General features: G+C 42.9%; 1 protein-coding gene across 1 annotated transcript in view; it reads left to right on the top strand.

Annotated features, from left to right (window-relative positions):
* LOC126344326 (uncharacterized) overlaps positions 1–20,385 on the top strand; it is a 98,885-nt gene that overhangs the window by 74,561 nt on the left and 3,939 nt on the right. The window contains exons 4-5 of the mRNA XM_050002014.1: positions 2,082–2,775; positions 16,005–16,183. Of these exons, the coding sequence (XP_049857971.1) occupies positions 2,082–2,775; positions 16,005–16,183 (873 nt within the window). The remainder of the gene's footprint in view (positions 1–2,081; positions 2,776–16,004; positions 16,184–20,385) is intronic.

Raw genomic sequence — 20,385 nt, 5'->3', positions numbered from 1 at the left:
CACATCTCAGTCACCTCTTGTTCGCACTGACGGCACTTTGAACAGTGGATGTTACATTTCAGATGTGTTACGACCTATGGCTCTACCCTTCATTCGATCCCTGCGAAACCCTACACTTCAGCAGGGTAATGCACGACCGCATGTTGCAGGTCCTGTACGGGCCTTTCTGTATACAGAAAATGTTCGACTGCTGCCCTGGCCAGTACATTCTCCAGATGTCTCACCAATTGAAAACATCTGATCAATGGTGGACGAGCAACTGGCTCGTCACAATACGCCAGTCACTACTCTTGATGAACTGTGCTGTCGTGTTGAAGCTGCATGGGCAGCTGTACTTCTACACGCCATCCATGCTCTGTTTGACTCAATGCCCAGGCGTATCAAGGCCGTTATTACGGCCAGAGGTGGTTTTTCTGGGTACTGATTTCTCAGGATCTATTCACTCAAATTGCGTTATAATGTAATCACATGTCAGTTCTAGTATAATATATTTATCCAATGAATACCCATTTATCATCTGCATTTCTTCTTGGTGCTGCAATTTTAATGGCCAGTAGTGTGTTATTGATCTTAGTTATGTGAAATTACACTGTTTATTTTTAGTCTTTTTTTTAATTAAAATAAAAAACACCCAAAGGTAAAGATAAATGAAAGAATAGATATGTTTTGAAATGGGTGGTGACTTTTAGTAAACAGAGAGAAGAACACTGGGATGTGTTGGTATAGGTGCAGTAGCAGTCCAAGACTGCTGATCAGAGGGGGAAGAATGGGGTTACTGCTGTCTAGTTTGCAGATAGAGTAGGATATGCAAACATGTTTATTGCAGATGAGTAGGACATGTTAATCTTTCTGTTTTTTCTTTATTGTGGTTTCAGTCCTCTCCCCCATATGGGCACGGGAGAGCTGTTAGCGGCACAATCTGCCGCTCGTCAGCCGAGTGGCATGACAACTAAAACAAGAAAAAAGTGGTACAAATGAAAGTCGACAAAAAGGGGAACATAAAACAGAGTAAGGGGAGAAAATGGAGGTAAAAATACACTGACATGGAGACGTTCATGGGGGACAATGAAAAACGTCACCAGAAAGTTTTAAAAAAACAGTTGGCGATTCTTAAAACACAAAGAAATGAATGCACATGCACAGGTTAAAAGTCGGCCACAGTATTAAAAACACCCCAGAACAACACACTTAAAACCCACTCGAAGTACACACGATGAAGAACAAAACTGCCAGTTGGGACCTGCCGAGGGAAAAGTCGGAGAGGATGGAAAAGGAGGGGAGAGCAAGGGTCAGCAGGGGAGGCGGCCTGATGAAGAGAGTAGGGGCGTCAGCAGGTACACTAAGAGAGAGGAAGATGTCAGGACGATGTCATCATCCAGGAGGGGTAGATGGTGGAAGCTGCGTTGGGAAAGGAGGTGGAGGGTGTGGAGATGGAGAGAGAGTGGGACACAGAGGTAAAGGTGCGGCAACGGGTTGGGGGTGGAGAAGAAGGGAGACACCAGGGGGTGAGGGGGATCAATGCGGCGGACAATATATAGTGTGCGGATGTGTTTAAGGGAAAGGAAGGTGGGGGTCACATTAATCTTTTTTTTATATTGTGATTTCATTCCCCTGCCCCATATGGGCAGGGGAGAGCTGTCAGCGGCACAATCCGCCGCTCTTCAGCCAAGTGACACGACAACTAAAACAAGAATAAAATGATACATACATAAGGCGATAAAAAAGGGGAACATAAAACAGAGTAAGGGGAGAAAACGGAGGTAAAAATAAACTGACATGGAGACGTTCATGGGGGACAGTTAAAAAAGTCACCAGAAAGTTAAAAAACACAGTTGGCGATTCTTAAAACACAGAGAAGACTCTGAATGCGCATGCACAGGTTAAAAGTCGGCCAAAGTATTAAAAACACTCCAGAAGAACACACTTAAAACCCACTTGGAGCACACACGACGAAGAATAAAACTGCCAGGTGGGAGCTGCTGAGGGAAAGGTCAGAGACGATGGAAAAGGAGGGGAGAGCATAGGGCAGTTGGCGGAGCGGCGACACGCTAATCGTAATAGCATTCTATTTATTTGGACAGGTGATTCCGTCCAGGAACGAGAGTGAATACTTGGTGTACGGTGGCAGACTGCGCAACGGGTCTTTCACGGGCGCCGTGCGGTTTGTCGCAGAAGGGGAGGCAGACATATGCGCCAATAGCCGGTACCCCGTTCCAGAGTGGCTGGACGCCATCTCGTTCACGTACCCCGTGGTGAGCGAGAACCTGTGTTTCGTGGTTCGCAAGTCGCGCGTGGCGCCGCTGCATTGGCTGCTGCTGCAGCCGTTCGCGTCGGCGGTGTGCTGGCTGACGCAGGCGTCGGTGGCGAGCGCAGCGGCGCTGCTGTGGCTGGCGCGCCGCCGCCGGCCGCCGCTCGTGCAGTGCGTGTGCAGCGCCCTGGCGGCGCTCTGCGGCGGCGGAGGCAGCAGCTGCGCGAGTACGCGGCGCCCCGCCGGCGAGCGCCTGGCGCTGGCGTCGCTGCTGCTGCTCGGCTCCGTGCTCACCGGCGCCTACCGCGGCGCCGTCGTCGGCTGGCTCGCCTCGCCGGAGCACCTGCCGGAAATCGACACCATCGACGGCGTCGTGCGCTCCGTCGACACCATCTACGTAATGCCGTCCTTCCTCGACGGCTTCGGCTCACTAGAAGAGGGCACCGTACTCCGCCAGCTGTCGCACATGTACCGACCACTGCGTAGCACGCACGACTGGCTATCGTCTCTGTGTGAAGTTCAGAAAGGTATATGAAAATTTTCTAGCTTGCAGACTTTACTTTCGTTAATCCCAAGAGCAACTTATGTGTCACATAACTGCATGTAAATCAGCCACCAACCACGTCAAGAGTGGGTCATGACCTCAATGATAAACTGACCTTGAGTAATATGGAGTTCTAATACACTACTGACCCTTAAAATAGCTACACCAAGAAGAAATGCAGATGATAAACGGGTATTCATTGGACAAATACACTCCTGGAAATGGAAAAAGAACACATTGACACCGGTGTGTCAGACCCACCATACTTGCTCCGGACACTGCGAGAGGGCTGTACAAGCTATGATCACACGCACGGCACAGCGGACACACCAGGAACCGCGTTGTTGGCCGTCGAATGGCGCTAGCTGCGCAGCATTTGTGCACCGCCGCCGTCAGTGTCAGCCAGTTTGCCGTGGCATACGGAGCTCCATCGCAGTCTTTAACACTGGTAGCATGCCGCGACAGCGTGGACGTGAACCGTATGTGCAGTTGACGGACTTTGAGCGATGGTGAATAGTGGGCATGCGGGAGGCCGGGTGGACGTACCGCAGAATTGCTCAACACGTGGGGCGTGAGGTCTCCACAGTACATCGATGTTGTCGCCAGTGGTTGGCGGAAGGTGCACGTGCCCGTCGACCTGGGACCGAACCGCAGCGACGCACGGATGCACGCCAAGACCGTAGGATCCTACGCAGTGCCGTAGGGGACCGCACCGCCACTTCCCAGCAAATTAGGGACACTGTTGCTCCTGGGGTATCGGCGAGGACCATTCGCAACCGTCTCCATGAAGCTGGGCTACGGTCCCGCACACCGTTAGGCCGTCTTCCGCTCACGCCCCAACATCGTGCAGCCCGCCTCCAGTGGTGTCGCGACAGGCGTGAATGGAGGGACGAATGGAGACGTGTCGTCTTCAGCGATGAGAGTCGCTTCTGCCTTGGTGCCAATGATGGTCGTATGCGTGTTTGGCGCCGTGCAGGTGAGCGCCACAATCAGGACTGCATACGAACGAGGCACACAGGGCTAACACCCGGCATCATGGTGTGGGGAGCGATCTCCTACACTGGCCGTACACCTCTGGTGATCGTCGAGGGGACACTGAATAGTGCACAGTACATCCAAACCGTCATCGAACCCATCGTTCTACCATTCCTAGACCGGCAAGGGAACTTGCTGTTCCAACAGGACAATGCACGTCCACATGTATCCCGTGCCACCCAACGTGCTCTAGAAGGTGTAAGTCAACTACCCTGGCCAGCAAGATCTCCGGATCTGTCCCCCATTGAGCATGTTTGGGACTGGATGAAGCGTCGTCTCACGCGGTCTGCACGTCCAGCACGAACGCTGGTCCAACTGAGGCGCCAGGTGGAAATGGCATGGCAAGCCGTTCCACAGGACTACATCCAGCATCTCTACGATCGTCTCCATGGGAGAATAGCAGCCTGCATTGCTGCGAAAGGTGGATATACACTGTACTAGTGCCGACATTGTGCATGCTCTGTTGCCTGTGTCTATGTGCCTGTGGTTCTGTCAGTGTGATCATGTGATGTATCTGACCCCAGGAATGTGTCAATAAAGTTTCCCCTTCCTGGGACAATGAATTCACGGTGTTCTTATTTCAATTTCCAAGAGTGTATATTATACTAGAACCGACATGTGATTACATTTTCACGCAAATTCGGTGCATAGATCCTGAGAAATCAGTACCCAGAACAACAACCTCTGGCCGTAATAACGGCCTCGACACGCCTGGGCATTGAGTCAAACATAGCTTGAATGGCATGTACAGGTACAGCTGTCATGCAGCTTCAACGTGAAACCACAGTTCAAGAGTAGTGACTGGCGTATTGTGACGAGACAGTTGTCGGCCACCATTGATCAGACGTTTTCAGTTGGTGACAGATCTGGAGAATGTGCTGGCCTGGCCAGCAGTCGAACATTTTCTGTATCCAGAGAGGCCCGTAGAGGACCTGCAACATGCGGTCGTGCATTATCCTGCTGAAATGTAGCGTTTCGCAGGGATCAAATGAAGGGTAGAGCCACAGCTAGTAACACATCTGAAATGTAACGTCCACTGTTCAAAGTGCCGTCAATGCGAACAAGAGGTGACCGAGACGTGTAACCAGTGGCACCCCATACCATCATGCCAGGTTATACGCCAGGATGGCGATGATGAATACACGCTTCCAATGTGCGTTCACCGCGATGTCGCCAAACACGAATGCGACCATCATGACGCTGTAAACAGAACCTGGATTCAACAGAAACAATTACGTTTTGCCATTCCTGCACCCAGGTTCGTCGTTGAGTGCACCATCGCAGGCGCTCCTGTCTGTGATGCAGCATCAAGTGTATTCGCAGCCATCCTCTCCGAGCTGGCAGCCCATGCTGCTGCAAACTTCATCGAACTGTTTGTGCAGATGGTTCTTGTCTTGCAAACGTACCCATCGGTTGACTCAGGTATCGAGACGTGGCTGCACGCTGCGTTACAGCCATGCGGATAAGATGCCTGTCATCTCGACTGCTAGTGATACGAGGCCGTTGGAATCCAGCACGGCGTTCCGTATTACCTTTATCAAACTCGTAACGTGATGATACGCATTTCTCCTCCTTACACGAGGCATCACAACAACGTTTCACCAGGCAACGCCGGCCAACTGCTGTTTGTGCATGAGAAATCGGTTGGAAACTTTCCTTATGTCAGCACGTTGTAGGCGTCGCCACCGGCGCCAACCTTGTGTGAATGCTCTGAAAAGCTAATCATTTGCATATCACAGCATCTTCTTCCTGTCGGTTAAATTTCGCGTCTGTAGTACGCCACCGTCGTGGTGTAGCAATTTTAATGGCCAGTTGTGTATCTTTATTTGCTGTAGGTTGCACATCGCAGAAACAGTGGACTGTAGTGTCGTCTGCTGACATCGGAAATTAACCCTTTATCGCTGAGCTCACTGCTTTTGTAGTAATGGGTTTTGTGTTTTTGTGTGTTCATAATCTTGCTGTTATTTGCTTTGTTCTTGTGACATATTGCAAAGGTTGAGCCACAACCTGGTATTTTTGCTATTAGTGTTACTCTACAAGAAATTCGAAACATCTGAAAGCGAAAAAAGGAGACAAATAATCAGTGGAAAACTTCCGTCCCATTTCATTATTGGCAATATTTTCAAAAGTGTTTGAAAGGGTTATGTACAATAGACTATATAAACACTTAACACAGAAAAATATTCTCATTCGCAATCAGTTTGGACTTCGGAAAGGATTGTCAACTGATCGAGCTATATTAACTTTTACAGATGATATATTAGAATCAACAAATCAAAAGTTATTACTTATTTTCAGCCACAATGGCTATGTTTGTGAAACGTGACTGTGTGGGATAATTATTTATTTCAAGTTTCTGCTACCAGTCACTTTTTATTTTATGCTTAATCTAACATAATGCAACACGTTTCGAACTGGTGTAATGGCAAATGCAGGGGAAGCAGCAAGATGATGAAATTGTAAGTGATCAACTGTCATAAAAGTCTGTCACACAATTTTCGAAACACATAACTGATGCAAATCTATCTGCATCCTATACAGGCTGTGATATACATAGTCAACCACAAAAAAGTAAACCAGCAGAAGACATCACTGATTTCGATTTCTAGCCATACACTGCCCCCCTCCTTCCCCCCCAAATGCCACTCCAGCAGCTACAGTAAAAAACAATGGACAAAGTGTTCTAGATTAATCTAGTTTAAGACCGTTTACTTTTAAGTAACATTTTTCTATGTATGTATAAATGCCTGAAGACGAACAGAACATGTTCGAAACGCGTTGCATTATGTTAGATTAAGCATAAAATAAACAGTGACTAGTAGCAGAAACTTGAAATAAATAATAAAAAGTTATTACCATTTGGATTATTCTGTGATCTGGCTAAAGCTTCTGATTGTCTTAACCATGATATCCTTATACAAAAGTTAAAATATTATGGGATAACAGGAGCAACAGGCTCTTTTTAATAGAATACAGCGTGTTTTCTGTATCAGGCTTGCCACATAACAATAGTCATTCATAATATGAAACCATCAGACAAGGGGTGCCCCAGGGCTCTATTTTAGGTCCCTTGTTGGTCCTATTATATATTAATGACCTTCCATATGCAATGCCACAAAAAGCAAATTTTGTCTTATTTGCAGATGATACAAGTATTGGCATAAAAAACAGTACCCATTATCTCAATGAGCTATGAAATATTTGTAAGTATCCATGGGTCGCTAACATCAAATAGATTGTCACTGAATTTTGACAAGACAGTACATACAAACAATACCTGAACCTATAAGTATAATGTATTCAAAAAATGAAATTATAGTTGTAGACAGTGTCAAATTTTTAAAGCTACAAATTGACCACAACCTAAACGGGAAAACTCACACTTTAGACTTAATGAAAAGCCTTAGTTCAGCTACATTTGCAGTACATATGATAGCAGAAATAGGTGATTTAAAAATGAAGAAGTTAATTATTCCGGCCTACTTCCATTCACTAATGAGTTATGGAATCCTCTTTTAGGGAAACGCCTCTCACAAAGAGAACATTTTCAAAATTCAGAAATGAGTCATTAGAATTATATCTAGTGTCAGTCCCAGATCATCATGCAGAGACCTATTTAAGAAACTTGGTATTCTAACTACTACTTCTCAGTACATATACTGATTTATGTCATTTGTCATTTCCAACATGTCTCTTTTTACACAAAATAGTACAAAACACGATTATAATACCAGAACCAAAAATAATCTGTACAAGGACTATAAAAGCTTAAGATTAGTACAAAAAGGAGTCAGATACACAGGTACACATACATTCAGTAACTTAACAGAGCGTACAAAAGGTCTTGTAAGGGATAAAAATCGGTTTCAGAGTGAATTCGTGTTGGCCAGCACCATCGATGAATATAAATGTAGGGGTCAGCCAGATGAGAACGAGACGGATGGAAAAATAGTAAGTCGGTTGTTTATTATTTCAAACGTAATCTCCTTCACTGTTAACACATTTATCCCACTGTGAGACAAGATGGTCAATGTCTTCTTCGAAAAATGTTTGCTGTTGCCCACAGTACCATGATCGCACCCAGCTGTGCATCTCTTTGTCCGTAGCAAATCGACGACTGAACGTCTTTCTTCAGGGCACCAAAAATATGGAAATCGCATGGTGTGAAACCGAGACTATGTGGAGGATGTCTAAGTGGCAGACCCACTTGTTACTAAGGTAGTTATAATTATGCTGCAGTTGTTTCGCTGGGAAACTCGTATACATCCTTCACACTGTCCCAATCTCTCCTCATCCAATTTGCATATTTTTGGAACCTGAAGAAAGACATTCGTGGCCGTTCGATGTGGTTCGGACGAAGTGTTGCACCCCTGCCTACAATCGTGGTTCCGTACACAACCACAAAGGCTTTTCCGTGAAGGCATTGACTGACTTGTCTCACAGTGGAAGAAATTTGTTAACAATTTTAGCGACTACTTTGGAAATAATAAACACTTTACTTACTTTTCTCATTTGTCTCGATTTCATTTGGCTGCCCCTTATAGATAAACGTCACTTTAAAGAAATTTTTTCAACAATGAAAAAGTTACACCTATTTAACGAGAAAAATTATTTTCGATCCTGTTTGGCAATTATAAAAGACGCGAACCATAAATAAAGTAAAGGGCACTATATGCTGCCTTGTAAAAATTTTTAGATGTGGTAAAATTCTCATGAGCTTCCAGTCGCATTTAAAACTCATGAGTTTCCTGCCGAGTTTCCTCCATTGTCAGGTGGTGGCTGGCATATTTGTCTGAGCTATCGCCTGTGACGTCACTCGTCTCCAGTCCAATGGCATATAAGGTAATGTTTTGGTTGCAAGACTGCCGCATCCGCTTCAACCTTCCAAAGGCCTGGTCCAATTATGTGTTTAACTGCAGACCGCCGCCTCTATGAGGATGTTTTCAGAAATTTTCGTTTCGCTCCCTTCTTTTACGTTGTTATCCCAGAAACCATTTGTCCGTTTAATAATACGTAGATGTCCCACCGAATGCAATTAGGTTCCATTTTCCAGAGCATAATTGGCTATCCTTCATTCCTACTGGAGCTCTACGCAGAACCACGTCACTTATTCTGTACAGCACTGTTAAGAAGTGCGCACAGTATGCCTAAAATGAAAGTGGCCATACCCTACAATATTTTCTGTACTGCCTTCGTTCTGAGACCCGCATCACTTTCACCGATCTCATGAACTGTCGAAATTTAGTTGAGGCCTAAAGACTGAATCGATTTTCTGCCTCTTTAGGTGCTTGCTTATCTCTCCTCTTACTGAGCTACAGAACGGCAAGACCGCAAGTTTCTTCTTGTCCTCCTCAAGGGCCTTCTGCTTACAACTCTTAGGTGAAATGTGTTGCGAAGTTTGTTAGTTTTTGCAGACTTTTCTTGAAGACTTCCCGTAAGTGTCCCTGATTTTTCGGCAGGTTTTCATCATTTGAAGCAGCTATTGTTCTATGTTGGTTATAGCTGGTAGTGCATAGACACTGGTCGAAGGTGGTAGGTTTCGATCAACACTGTCGCTGAGTCTCCCACTTCTTAATCAGTGGACGTCAACGAATGGCAAGGCACTGCCGGTGTCAGCCTCCGTCATGAACTTCATGTGCTCGTGGATATTGTTGATGTGGTCCAACTCTTCGAACTTGTATTGTCTATTATGCCAGACAACGAACATGTCTTCTACATAACAAAAGCACCTAGGTTTTTCGTAAGCCATGTCCAAGGTGATGCCGTCAAAATTTCTTGATGTGTTTGTATGTGGATGGAACTACACAAGAACTCATAAAAGAAGTTCTGTCGGACACAAAAACAAGGGTGAGATTCACAGGAGCACTGTCAGAAGAAGATCAAGACTGGTGTTAAACAGGGAGACAGATTGTCACCATTTTTGTTCAATATAGCATGGGACGAAGTGATCAGGCAGTGGAGAGCAATAAACGAGGAAATGGGAATACCAAAAACACATGTGGAGAACAAAAAGGACAACAGGGCTCAAGTGGACTGCCTAGCCTTTGCAGATGACATAGCAATAGTAAGTGAGATGGAAGAAGACGCAAATACACAACTCGACAACTTAAGTAAGCTAGCCAGATAGGTGGGACTGAGGATCGCCTATAACAAGACAAAGACATTAAATACCACTGCAGACTGGGAAACACCGGAAGGCACTGTGCAAATGGTGGACAAATTTAAATACCTGGGAGAATTTATAACAGGAAGGAACAGGAGCAAGGAGTGATTAACAGAGAGGATAAAGAAAATTAGGTCAGCCTGCTGCATGAGAAGAGAGATATACAATAAAAGAATATATTCACAGAGGCAAAGATAAGCCACTACAAGGCAACGGTGAGGAATGCAGTATTATATACTACTGAGATAATGACACTAGGAAGAAATGGGCAGAGCAACTACAGAAAGAAAAGAGAAAAATACTGAGAAAAATACTAGGTCCCAAAAGAGGTGGAGAGAGGTGGATGCGAAGACCTAGGGAAGAATTGTACCGGAAGATGAGAACAATATCCGGAGAAATCAGACTCAAAAGGGAAACGCTTGCTGGACATGTAGTTAGGATGAGTATGGATTGAATGATGAAGAGAGTGTGGGAAACAACAGGGAGGACAAGGGGAAAGACAGGAACCAAGTGGGTTGTTGAACTTCGGAAGGACTGGCTGGAATTGGGGATCAAGGTCGAAGGAAAGGAAAATTGGAGGAACAAATATGCCGGAGATCAATGACAGAGAAGAATACAGGAAAAGATTAGAGTGTCACCAGTGGAGCCAACAGGAGAAACTGAAGATCTCGGAAGAAGAGCGGGAGAGAAGAAGGGAAAGAATGAAGAGGTTCCGGGAGAAGAAGAGGAAAATGCGTCAATGAAGGGTCTACTCGTGGTCATACAGAGGCCGTAGCACAAGAAGAAGAAGAAGAAGAAGAAGAAGAAGAAGAAGATGTACATATTTTCTCGAGCAAATAAATATGGATGTTCTGAAATATTAGGACGGCCCGTCTCCTATTCTTTCAGTTCTTAGCGGGATGGAAAATTTACCATACGATCTTTGTCAAGAATTTGGCTTTGTCGTTAATAAATTTACTGTCATTGCTAGCTCCATGATTCTGTTACTATTTTTTCCTTTTTTCATAAAATAGAGGATCCCTTGTAACTTCACTTTCATCGTCTGGCTGTCTAACTGTGCAGCACCCAGCTCTCCCTATACATGCAATTTTGGCTCTGGAACAAAAAGGAATAAAAGGCCTGCTGACTCCCTTTATGGAGCTGCATGTTCTTCAGTAAGTCAGCAAATAGAACACAGCATGTTATTCACAATGGAAAGACCTTTTCACTTGTAAAAATAAGTTCAGGCACACTGTTGGAGAGTGCAATGCAGATGAAAGTTTATGCCAGACTGAGATTCGAACCCATATTTCCCACTTTACACCAGTAATCGCCTTAACTGCTTTAGCTATCTAAGCTTCCCCCCCCCCCCCCCTCCCCCTCCGACCCAAATCTCAATATCCCACACATCACAGAGCAGTGTCCTCTACCCAGTATTCTTCTTCACTCATAGACCTATCGTGTTTCTGCAAGCGATCGGACATTAATGTGTTTTTGCACTGAAAGACCGGTAAGATCAGTAAGATCGGTAAGCCATCAGGTAATTATACAGGATGGTTACAATACTTTAATAGTGACTTGTGTTTCAAGTGCTGCAGTGCACATATACTTCACAGGATGCTGAAACATATAGGTATGTTCATTAACTGATGCATTTATGGAGTATGCTGAAAAAATAATAGTTGCTGTCACCAGCTGAAAATATGGTGCTGTAAGCATTCAGAATATGGTGTGAATGCAGAAAAAGGGGTGGGGGGGGGGGGGATGACCAAAAATATGAAAACGGTGGTTCTGATTAGGATTATTAGGATATGTTCACAAGTTATGCAACATGTTGAATATGGTATCCCGAGACAGAAATGCTGCATTTGTAACACGGCTTGGTCGACACTTGATCACAGCTTACCTGATGTAATCAGAGCTATACGTTGTCATATGCTATCCTTCAGATCAGGAAGAGTCTGGATACACCCCGATAGACAACATGTTTTAGATATTCTCACAACCATCAGTCACATGGACTTAGATCAGGGGTTTGGAAGGGCATATAGAGGGGATGTGGTAACTAATGAAAATATCTTGAAGCAAGCTTTTCAATTAGCAAGTGACATGTGGTGTTGCCTCATGTTGCATGAAAATAGTTTTGTGGACACAGTTGCACTGCTGCAAAGCTGGACTCACGTGTTGTACAAATAGGTCCCTATAATGTGCAGACGAATTGTACACCTAATAGACCTATGAAGTCCCTTCCAGAAATATGAACTGAGAATGAAGGAGCTTGTGAAACTACAACATATGTCATATGAGCTGCATGCAGCAGATGTTCCTGCAGAGTATGTGCCAGAGTGGAACCACAGATGTGACAGTTCTGTTCATTCACAGCACCATGCAGAGTAAAATGTGTCTCGTGCATCAGCCACATGTTATCCAATTCCATATGTGCCAGAAAATGAAGGACAAAGTTGCCTATCTTGTGGCTTCATTTGGTGCCTGTTCTGAGTCTTATAAGGATGCCAGTGTAAAATGCACCTAAAAATATTTTGAACTATTGACCAGAGGAGAGACAATTCCCATGACACAGCCTGAACACTGACTGCAGAATTAGAAGAATTTGCTGCATGGTCGATTATATGAACTTCATCAATAATACTTGCCGTGGAGAGGAGCCACCTCCCTCTCCCTGATGCACCAACTAATTCACCCTTGTCTTCATACTTCTAATTGTATTCCTTATGCTGTTTATTGACGCTGGGTCTCTTTGCAGGTGTTTCTGTCTATGATATTACAGCAATGCAGAGCTACTATTGATGCTATTCTGATGAAACAACTTTACCTGCAGTGCACAGTCTTTCTTCTCAATAACTATTGTGTTTGACACAGAAAACTTCCATCTTCTTAACCCTTTACATGAATAGTTACTTTATAAGGGAAATTGACATGCATCGCCAAGCAAAAAACAGTGTACTGAAGTCAAAACAGGAATTATTTCACATTCTGCCTGCTGACAGTGACATATTTTCACCTGGTTGCACAAAGTGGAACTATTACTTTTTGCAGCATCCTCCACAAGCACACCAATTAATGAACATGTCTACAATGTTTCACCTTCTGTGATGTATACAGACTGTGCTGCAGCACAAGTATCATCACAGTTTAATCATAACCAAATGGTATTGTATAGGTATGCTGCCTCTTAGTTTGGATATGCATGTCCGAAAAACAGACACCATTGAATCAACCTGCAGCCTTATAAAGAAATTTCTGACTTTTCTGCAATGAGGCATTAACAGAACCCAGTGGCCACAGATGAAAATTCATACTGGACCAGTATTCAAACCCAGACTTCCTGAATTACATGAGCAGTCACCTTAATCACTTTCACTATCTGAGCACATCCCCTGTCCAACCCAAATCTCTGTATGCCATGCACTACAGAATATTGTCACCTGTCCATTATTATTCTTCGCCCCCAGACCTTCTGTATTCCCACGAGAGGCTGAACAATATTGTGCATCTGTGCTGAACGATCAATGTGCCACAGGCGCATTTATTGCATAGGTATGCTGCCTGTTCATTCAGAGATGCATGTCTTAAAGTACAGACACCAATGTGTCAGTATAGGCACAGGCATTGTACAGAAACAGATCTCCAGTGCCTTATCCCTACAGTCACCGACAACCTCCAAATGTCCCACCATCTGGTCATGGAGAAGCATTCCACTCAGGACTCAGTACCACACAGAACTGGAACAACTGAATCACATTCTCCGCCAAGAGTTTAATACGTCTTGTCATGCCCTGATGAGGAATGTCCTACCCAATACCCTCCCTATTCCTACCACAGAGGTATTCCACCATCTACCAAACCTACACAATATCCTTGTCCATCACTACACAACCCCTGCTCCCAATCATTTGGCTTATGGCTTACATCCCTGTAAATAGACCTAGATGCATGACATGTCGCATCATCTAACCTAGTCAAGTTACAAGCATCACTTATCCCATTAAAAGTAGGGATACCTGTGAAACCAGTCATGTAATCTACAAGCTAAACTGCAACCACTGTGCTTCATTCTACAAGGGCATGACAACCAACAAACTGTCTGCCTGCTGGATGGTGCCTGAAAAACTGTGGCCAAGAAACAGCTGGGCCACCCAGTTGCTGAGCATGCTGCTGAACACGACATTCTTCTTTTTAATGACTCCTTCAGAGCCTGTGCCATCTGGATTCTTCCTAACACCACCACTTTTTCTGAACTGTACAGGTGGGAACTCTCCCTGCAAGATATCCTATGTTCCCATAACCCTCCTGGCCTTAACCTTCATTAGCCATTGTCCTTCACCCACCTATTCTTTTCCCTGCCCCACTTCACAGCCTTCTATTCCACTTCCCAACTGCACCAAGGTGCCCTATCCTCTGTCCATCTTGTCCCTGCATGTCCATGCAGCACATTACCATCCCCCTCCCCAGCTACCCCCCTCCCCTCCCCCACAAAAAAATTGCTTTTTCTATCATGCACAGTTGCTTGCAGTCTGGCCCTGGCAGCCAGAGACAGTGGCCATGTGTTTGTGAGCTGTATTTGAATGGATATGTGCATATGCTGTCTACTTTAGAAGAAGGCCTTCTGGCTGAAAGCTTATATACTTAGTAGTCTTCCTGTTGTGCCCATCTGTGACTCAACATCTCCACTATATGGTGAGTAGCAATCTATCTGTTTCATAATATTGTCATATAGTCTCTTTATGTAGCTATATTAATTACAGAGATAATGATTATAGTAATTTTGGCTGCTACTATTTTAGTTAAGAAAGAGAGAAATTAAATGGCTTTTCTCTCTTCCAGACCCAATTAATAGTTTTGGAGAAATTTAAATATTTATAAATTAGGATTTATCTGCTTCGAACATGAAACTGATTGGTGTCTTATGCAGATGTTTATGTTGCTATGCAGAACAGCTGCAGAACTGATGAGGTGCTCAGCTTGACACAGTTAAGAGAAGTGGAATAGATGGGGAAAAAATAATTCAAAACTAAGACTAATCACAAATGGCAACCTCAGGGTGGTCAACACACCAACCGGAAATCAAAGGACATGGCATCTACATCCGTTCTTTTTTCTGCCAGTGCTTTGAAATAAAAAAGCACATCAGAAACTTACGGAAATGTAGAACACAAGGTTGAGGAGTACATATTGTTAAATAATAACTATATGTCATTAGTTTAAAGATACACACATACATTGCAAAGTCACATCAATAACAGTTACAAAAAGTAAACCTGAACAAAATGCATAAATATATGCTTAAAATTACATTTCAGTCATCAAGTGTTCAAAATATCCACCATCCACTGCAGTAAGCATTTGCAGCATTGGCACAATGATTTATGGAGGGAGTGAAAAGATTCATTCAATATCATAATACAGGCTGTAACAATGTGATGTTTCAAAACTTTTTGGATCATTGGATCTTGCGTATACATTTCATCTTTAGTAACCAATGTACTGTGCAATCAAAACTACCCAAGGGCAACAAATCAGGTGAATGTGCAGGCCAACTGATAACATCTTCACATTCTGGCCAACAACCAGGACTTGGTGACTGCTTTGCTAGCCACGAGTGAGTAGTGAAACAGGAACCCATCATGCTTGTTCCACTTACGTCTATGCATTTCAAGTGATATTTTCTCAAGGAGAACCAGTACTGCTTCAGTAAGAAATTGTGTGTATGTTCTAGCATTAAGATTTCTTCAATGAAGTAAGAACCAAATTGTATAATCTCCAATAAGTCCACATCAACTGTTTGAACTCCATTCTCTCTAACATTCAATCTGTCACAGACAGCATGATTTCACTGCAGACTAATAGTGTACATTTCTTAAATGCAGAATTCCATGAAATAGCACCATTGTTTTTCTCTTTTACTTTCTTTCAAATTACTTTCTCACAGTAAGAGAAACTCTGCATCTGTAAGACTATTTAAAATGTAAGTGGCATCAAAAGTATAGCAATAAAGCAATCTGTTTTCATCACAGGTCGCACTGAAGGTGCTTGGCTGGTGCGTGACTCCACTGCATCTCTGCTGGCACAACCACGCTATGCCCTGCACAGGGTTCTACAGTGCCCACTTTCCCCTGCTTACAGAGCATTTGCAATGCCTCGTGATCATCCGCTGATATCACATTTCAACAGAGTTCTCACATTACTTGTTGAGGTTAGTAATGTACACAGTTTCTTTGAGTGTTTTCAGCTTACATAGATCAATTCATTATATACAGGAGTTTAAGATTGCAATAAATTGTCATATATGCATGCATCACATGCTTTCCTTCTTAAATAATTCTTCTATGTTATTCTTCCTTGTGTTACAGTGATTTTGCAGTCTATGGAATAACTAGCCTGTAAATAATGCATTAAATTTAATACATGGAGATAATTAGATCACTGTTCACCAAACGCAATACACACACACACACACACACACACACACACACACACACACAAACCAGAATGTACTCAGCAGTATTCTCCAAATGCTCATGTTGCCATGTGTCTGCAGCACATAGTTTGGTGCCTTACATCTGCAACATGCTCAAAGTGAAAACATCCTGTTTCATGAAAGTGTTAAATGCAGCAAATGAAGGGCTGAATGGGTTTATTCTAATTGCAGATATGACAAGCACCTTTTCCATTGCCCCTCATCTCATGATAATGCACAATCAAGTTAATACAGATAGTAATCCATATTAGATCCACAGTAAGTAGTAAACCACACAGGAGGCTTGGAAGCAGAACAAGAACTTTCGTGATGCTGTGCATACCATTACCAGTGAGTCAATTCATGCTTATAACCCATCATTTATGAATTAGAAATGACATATTCCTTAGCAATGATGCCTTATGTGTGCCTTATCAAATTCCAAAATTTGTCAGTATCGTCTTCATATTACGCAATTTCAAATAAATAAAAATGACCTGTTTGAATCAATAAGAGACATTATGGCCTATTGGAAATGTAAGTAGATCAGCCTCATTGCTCACACAGAAAGTTTATCCTCGTAGATCAAAAACAGAAAAGTTTAATATGATGTTATTAACTGCAGGAATACCCATGGCAAGTCCCAGAATTAGTATCACTTATTAAAGGTAACAATTCCCAGAGAATATTAGGAACAGAAACTTGACTAAAACCAGAAGCATTGTGCGCTATCCTCCTCTGGCATTGTAGTAGACTCATGTGACTGACTTAACATCAGACATCATAGCATGGGTGATGCAAGAAAACTTAGTAACAAGGGATGAACAGGTATCCTTATGAAAGAAGGCGTATTCAGATTATGCTGACATTATAGAAGTACCACCGAGGGGTTCTGAAAGGAGAAATTACTACAACATTACAGCAAAGCCAGGGCTGTGAAATAGCTGACACTATGAATAGACTGTAGCAGTGATCTTGTAGTTGCACAACTGCCATGGCTGGCACCTCAGTTCTTTATGTCTTATGAGAAAGAAGCACTGCCATTTCAGAAATAATAGTGAACCAACTTTGTAATAATACTCCTCATTCCAGGCAGATAATATTCAGTCACCACCAGGAGCCAGCTACAAGTGGAAGACTATTCCAGGTACCACAGAGAAATGGGCTATCAAGCTGCTGCCAAATGACACTCTCTTCACTATCTGTGTGCCTACTGTCCGTGAAAAGTCTGAATGCAATATGTCACGTGCTGACTAGTTTACATATGTTACTGACCACCAGGCAAACTTGTTGCTGCTCATCATCCTGTGGGGACAAATGTTACTGTTGTTCATTGCTCTGTGTGGGCAAATGTTGCTGCCATCCACCATTACCTCTGCAGGCAAACCTTGCTACAGTTTTCCACCACCCTTACAGGCATACAGGCATGGTTTCAGTGGTGTGGTTGGTTGGTACTTGGTAGTTGTCCAATGTCCAGTCATGAGTGCAGCAGTTTCATAGACTTGTTTATTCTATGTCAAAAGACCATAATGTTGATGTCACAGTCAGAGTTAAGTGTAAGTCCTGGTGAGTGCCAGAGGTGCTGCTCTCAGGAAGCAATCTCAGAAGATGCTATAAGAGAGGATTTGTGCATAATGGAGAGGTTTGCTACAGAAATTCCACGAGAGCATGTTCCAGGAAGAGTCAGACATACATCCTGTGAAATGATTGCAATGAAAAAATTTGAGAATTCGAACTAATACAGAGGTTTATGGACACTCATTCTTCTCATGTGACACTTGTGAATGGAAAAGGAAAGGGGGGATTAGAGAGTGGTACCAGAAGCATCCTCAATCACACTGTGTCGTGTGGCTTTGAGAGTACAATGTAGATGTAAATACACTAAATGAATGTTATAATCAAGGTTGATAGGGGTCCAACTGGATAAAAAGTTACAGTGAAGACAACACATATACAAACTAATAAATATGTTCAACATATTTTGCATTTTGTGTTATTGCGTTTACCTGAAGTCCAGGACAACCACTTACTTTTTATGCTTTCATATCCTTTTTTCTATCAGAATTGCATCCTGGGGCAATGCTACTAAAATAAATAACTTATTTGTTAAGGAGAAGTGAGCTGTGAGAATAACATGTGAGGTATATAATGGCATATCTAGTAGAAACCTTTCAGGAGATTTTGGAATTCTCTTACTAATTTCCCAGTACATTCACTGCTCAGTGATTTGTTTCAGTTAAACTGTGATTTATGCAATCAATAAAGGTCATACAGAGTTTGTCTACAGTATAAAATAAGGTTTAATTTAGTGCAAACATCTTCAACAAGCTTGTGGCAGCATACGGTAAGCAATGGTAATTCCTACAAATTCATAAGAAAATTTAGAGCATATCGCACTTGCTAAGTCTTTTACATATTATACAACTGCTTACACAGGGTGTCCTAAGAACAGTGTTCAGTATTCAGTCGTTGTTGTTGTGGTCTTCAGTCCTGAGACTGGTTTGATGCAGCTCTCCTAGCTACTCTATCCTGTGCAAGCTTCTTCATCTCCCAGTACCTACTGCAACCTACATCCTTCTGAATCTGCTTAGTGTAATCATCTCTTGGTCTCCCTCTACGATTTTTACCCTCCATGCTGCCCTCCAATACTAAATTGGTGATCCCTTGATGCCTCAGAACATGTCCTACCAACCGATCCCTTCTTCTGGTCACGTTGTGCCACAAACTTCTCTTCTCCCCAATCCTATTCGATACTTCCTCATTAGTTATGTGATCTACCCATCTAATCTTCAGCATTCTTCTGTAGCACCACATTTCGAAAGCTTCTATTCTCTTCATGTCCAAACTAGTTATCGGCCATGTTTCACTTCCATACATGGCTACACTCCATACAAATACTTTCAGAAATGACTTCCTGACACTTAAATCTATACTCGATGTTAACAAATTTCTCTTCTTTAGAAATGCTTTCCTTGCCATTGCCAGTCTACAATTTATATCCTCTCTACTTCGACCATCATCACTTATTTTGCTCCCCAAATAGCAAAACTGGCATATGGCAGAAACAATGATTCTAAGCAAAAAGTCCAATAAACAAGGGCTTTAGAATGCATGCTCTAAGTACCATAAGCACTACTTCATCTTTGATACTGTGAAACAAATCTCTTCTACTGCATGCTCTTTGCTTTCAATATTTTGAGACGTGGTAGTATAGACCAAAACAAGAAAAAAAATCTGTAAACATGGGCTCCAAAAGGGCATACCTTAAGAGCTATGAGCACTTGTTCATCTCTGCTACTGTGAATCATGTCTTTTCTACTAAAAAAGTGCCCATAGCCCTTACGGCATGCATTTTAGAGTCCCTGTTTACTAGGCATTTCTTTTTTTTTTTCTTTCTTTTTTGTCCATATAAGCTCCTCCAAATATATGGAAAGCAAAGAGGTTGCAATAGAAGAGATTTGTTTCACAGCATCAAAAACGAAGAAGAGCTTATAATAGCTCTTCAGATATGCTGTTTAGACCACTTTTTTACTGGACTCCTTTGCTTGAATTGCTATTCCTATCATAACCCTGAATATGGACTATTCCTCCTGGGACATCCTGTATTAAGTGACTGAACAGTTCAGCTAGCTGCATTACAAATAGAAATATTCATTGTAAAAAGGCCTCTATTTGTACAAATTTAGATAACTGTTATTCATTAACACTGTATATACAATACCACAATACCATCGTACTGCTACTTACAATAACTGGGGAGCAGCAGCTATTCATGTTACTTTTAATATGTTAAATTTATTTTTTGTAATTGCAAATAGTATTTAACAGTATAGTGGTGGTTCATACTTTTAATGTCTACTTCTCTTGCAGTAATGTGTACCTTGACTCATCCCACATTTCTGAACATTCTTCTTGATGATGAGGCACAAGTAATGCAA

Source organism: Schistocerca gregaria, chromosome 1, assembly GCF_023897955.1.
Source record: "Schistocerca gregaria isolate iqSchGreg1 chromosome 1, iqSchGreg1.2, whole genome shotgun sequence".
Lineage (NCBI taxonomy): Eukaryota > Metazoa > Arthropoda > Insecta > Orthoptera > Acrididae > Schistocerca > Schistocerca gregaria.
This window is presented reverse-complemented; position numbering and strand designations above follow the sequence as displayed.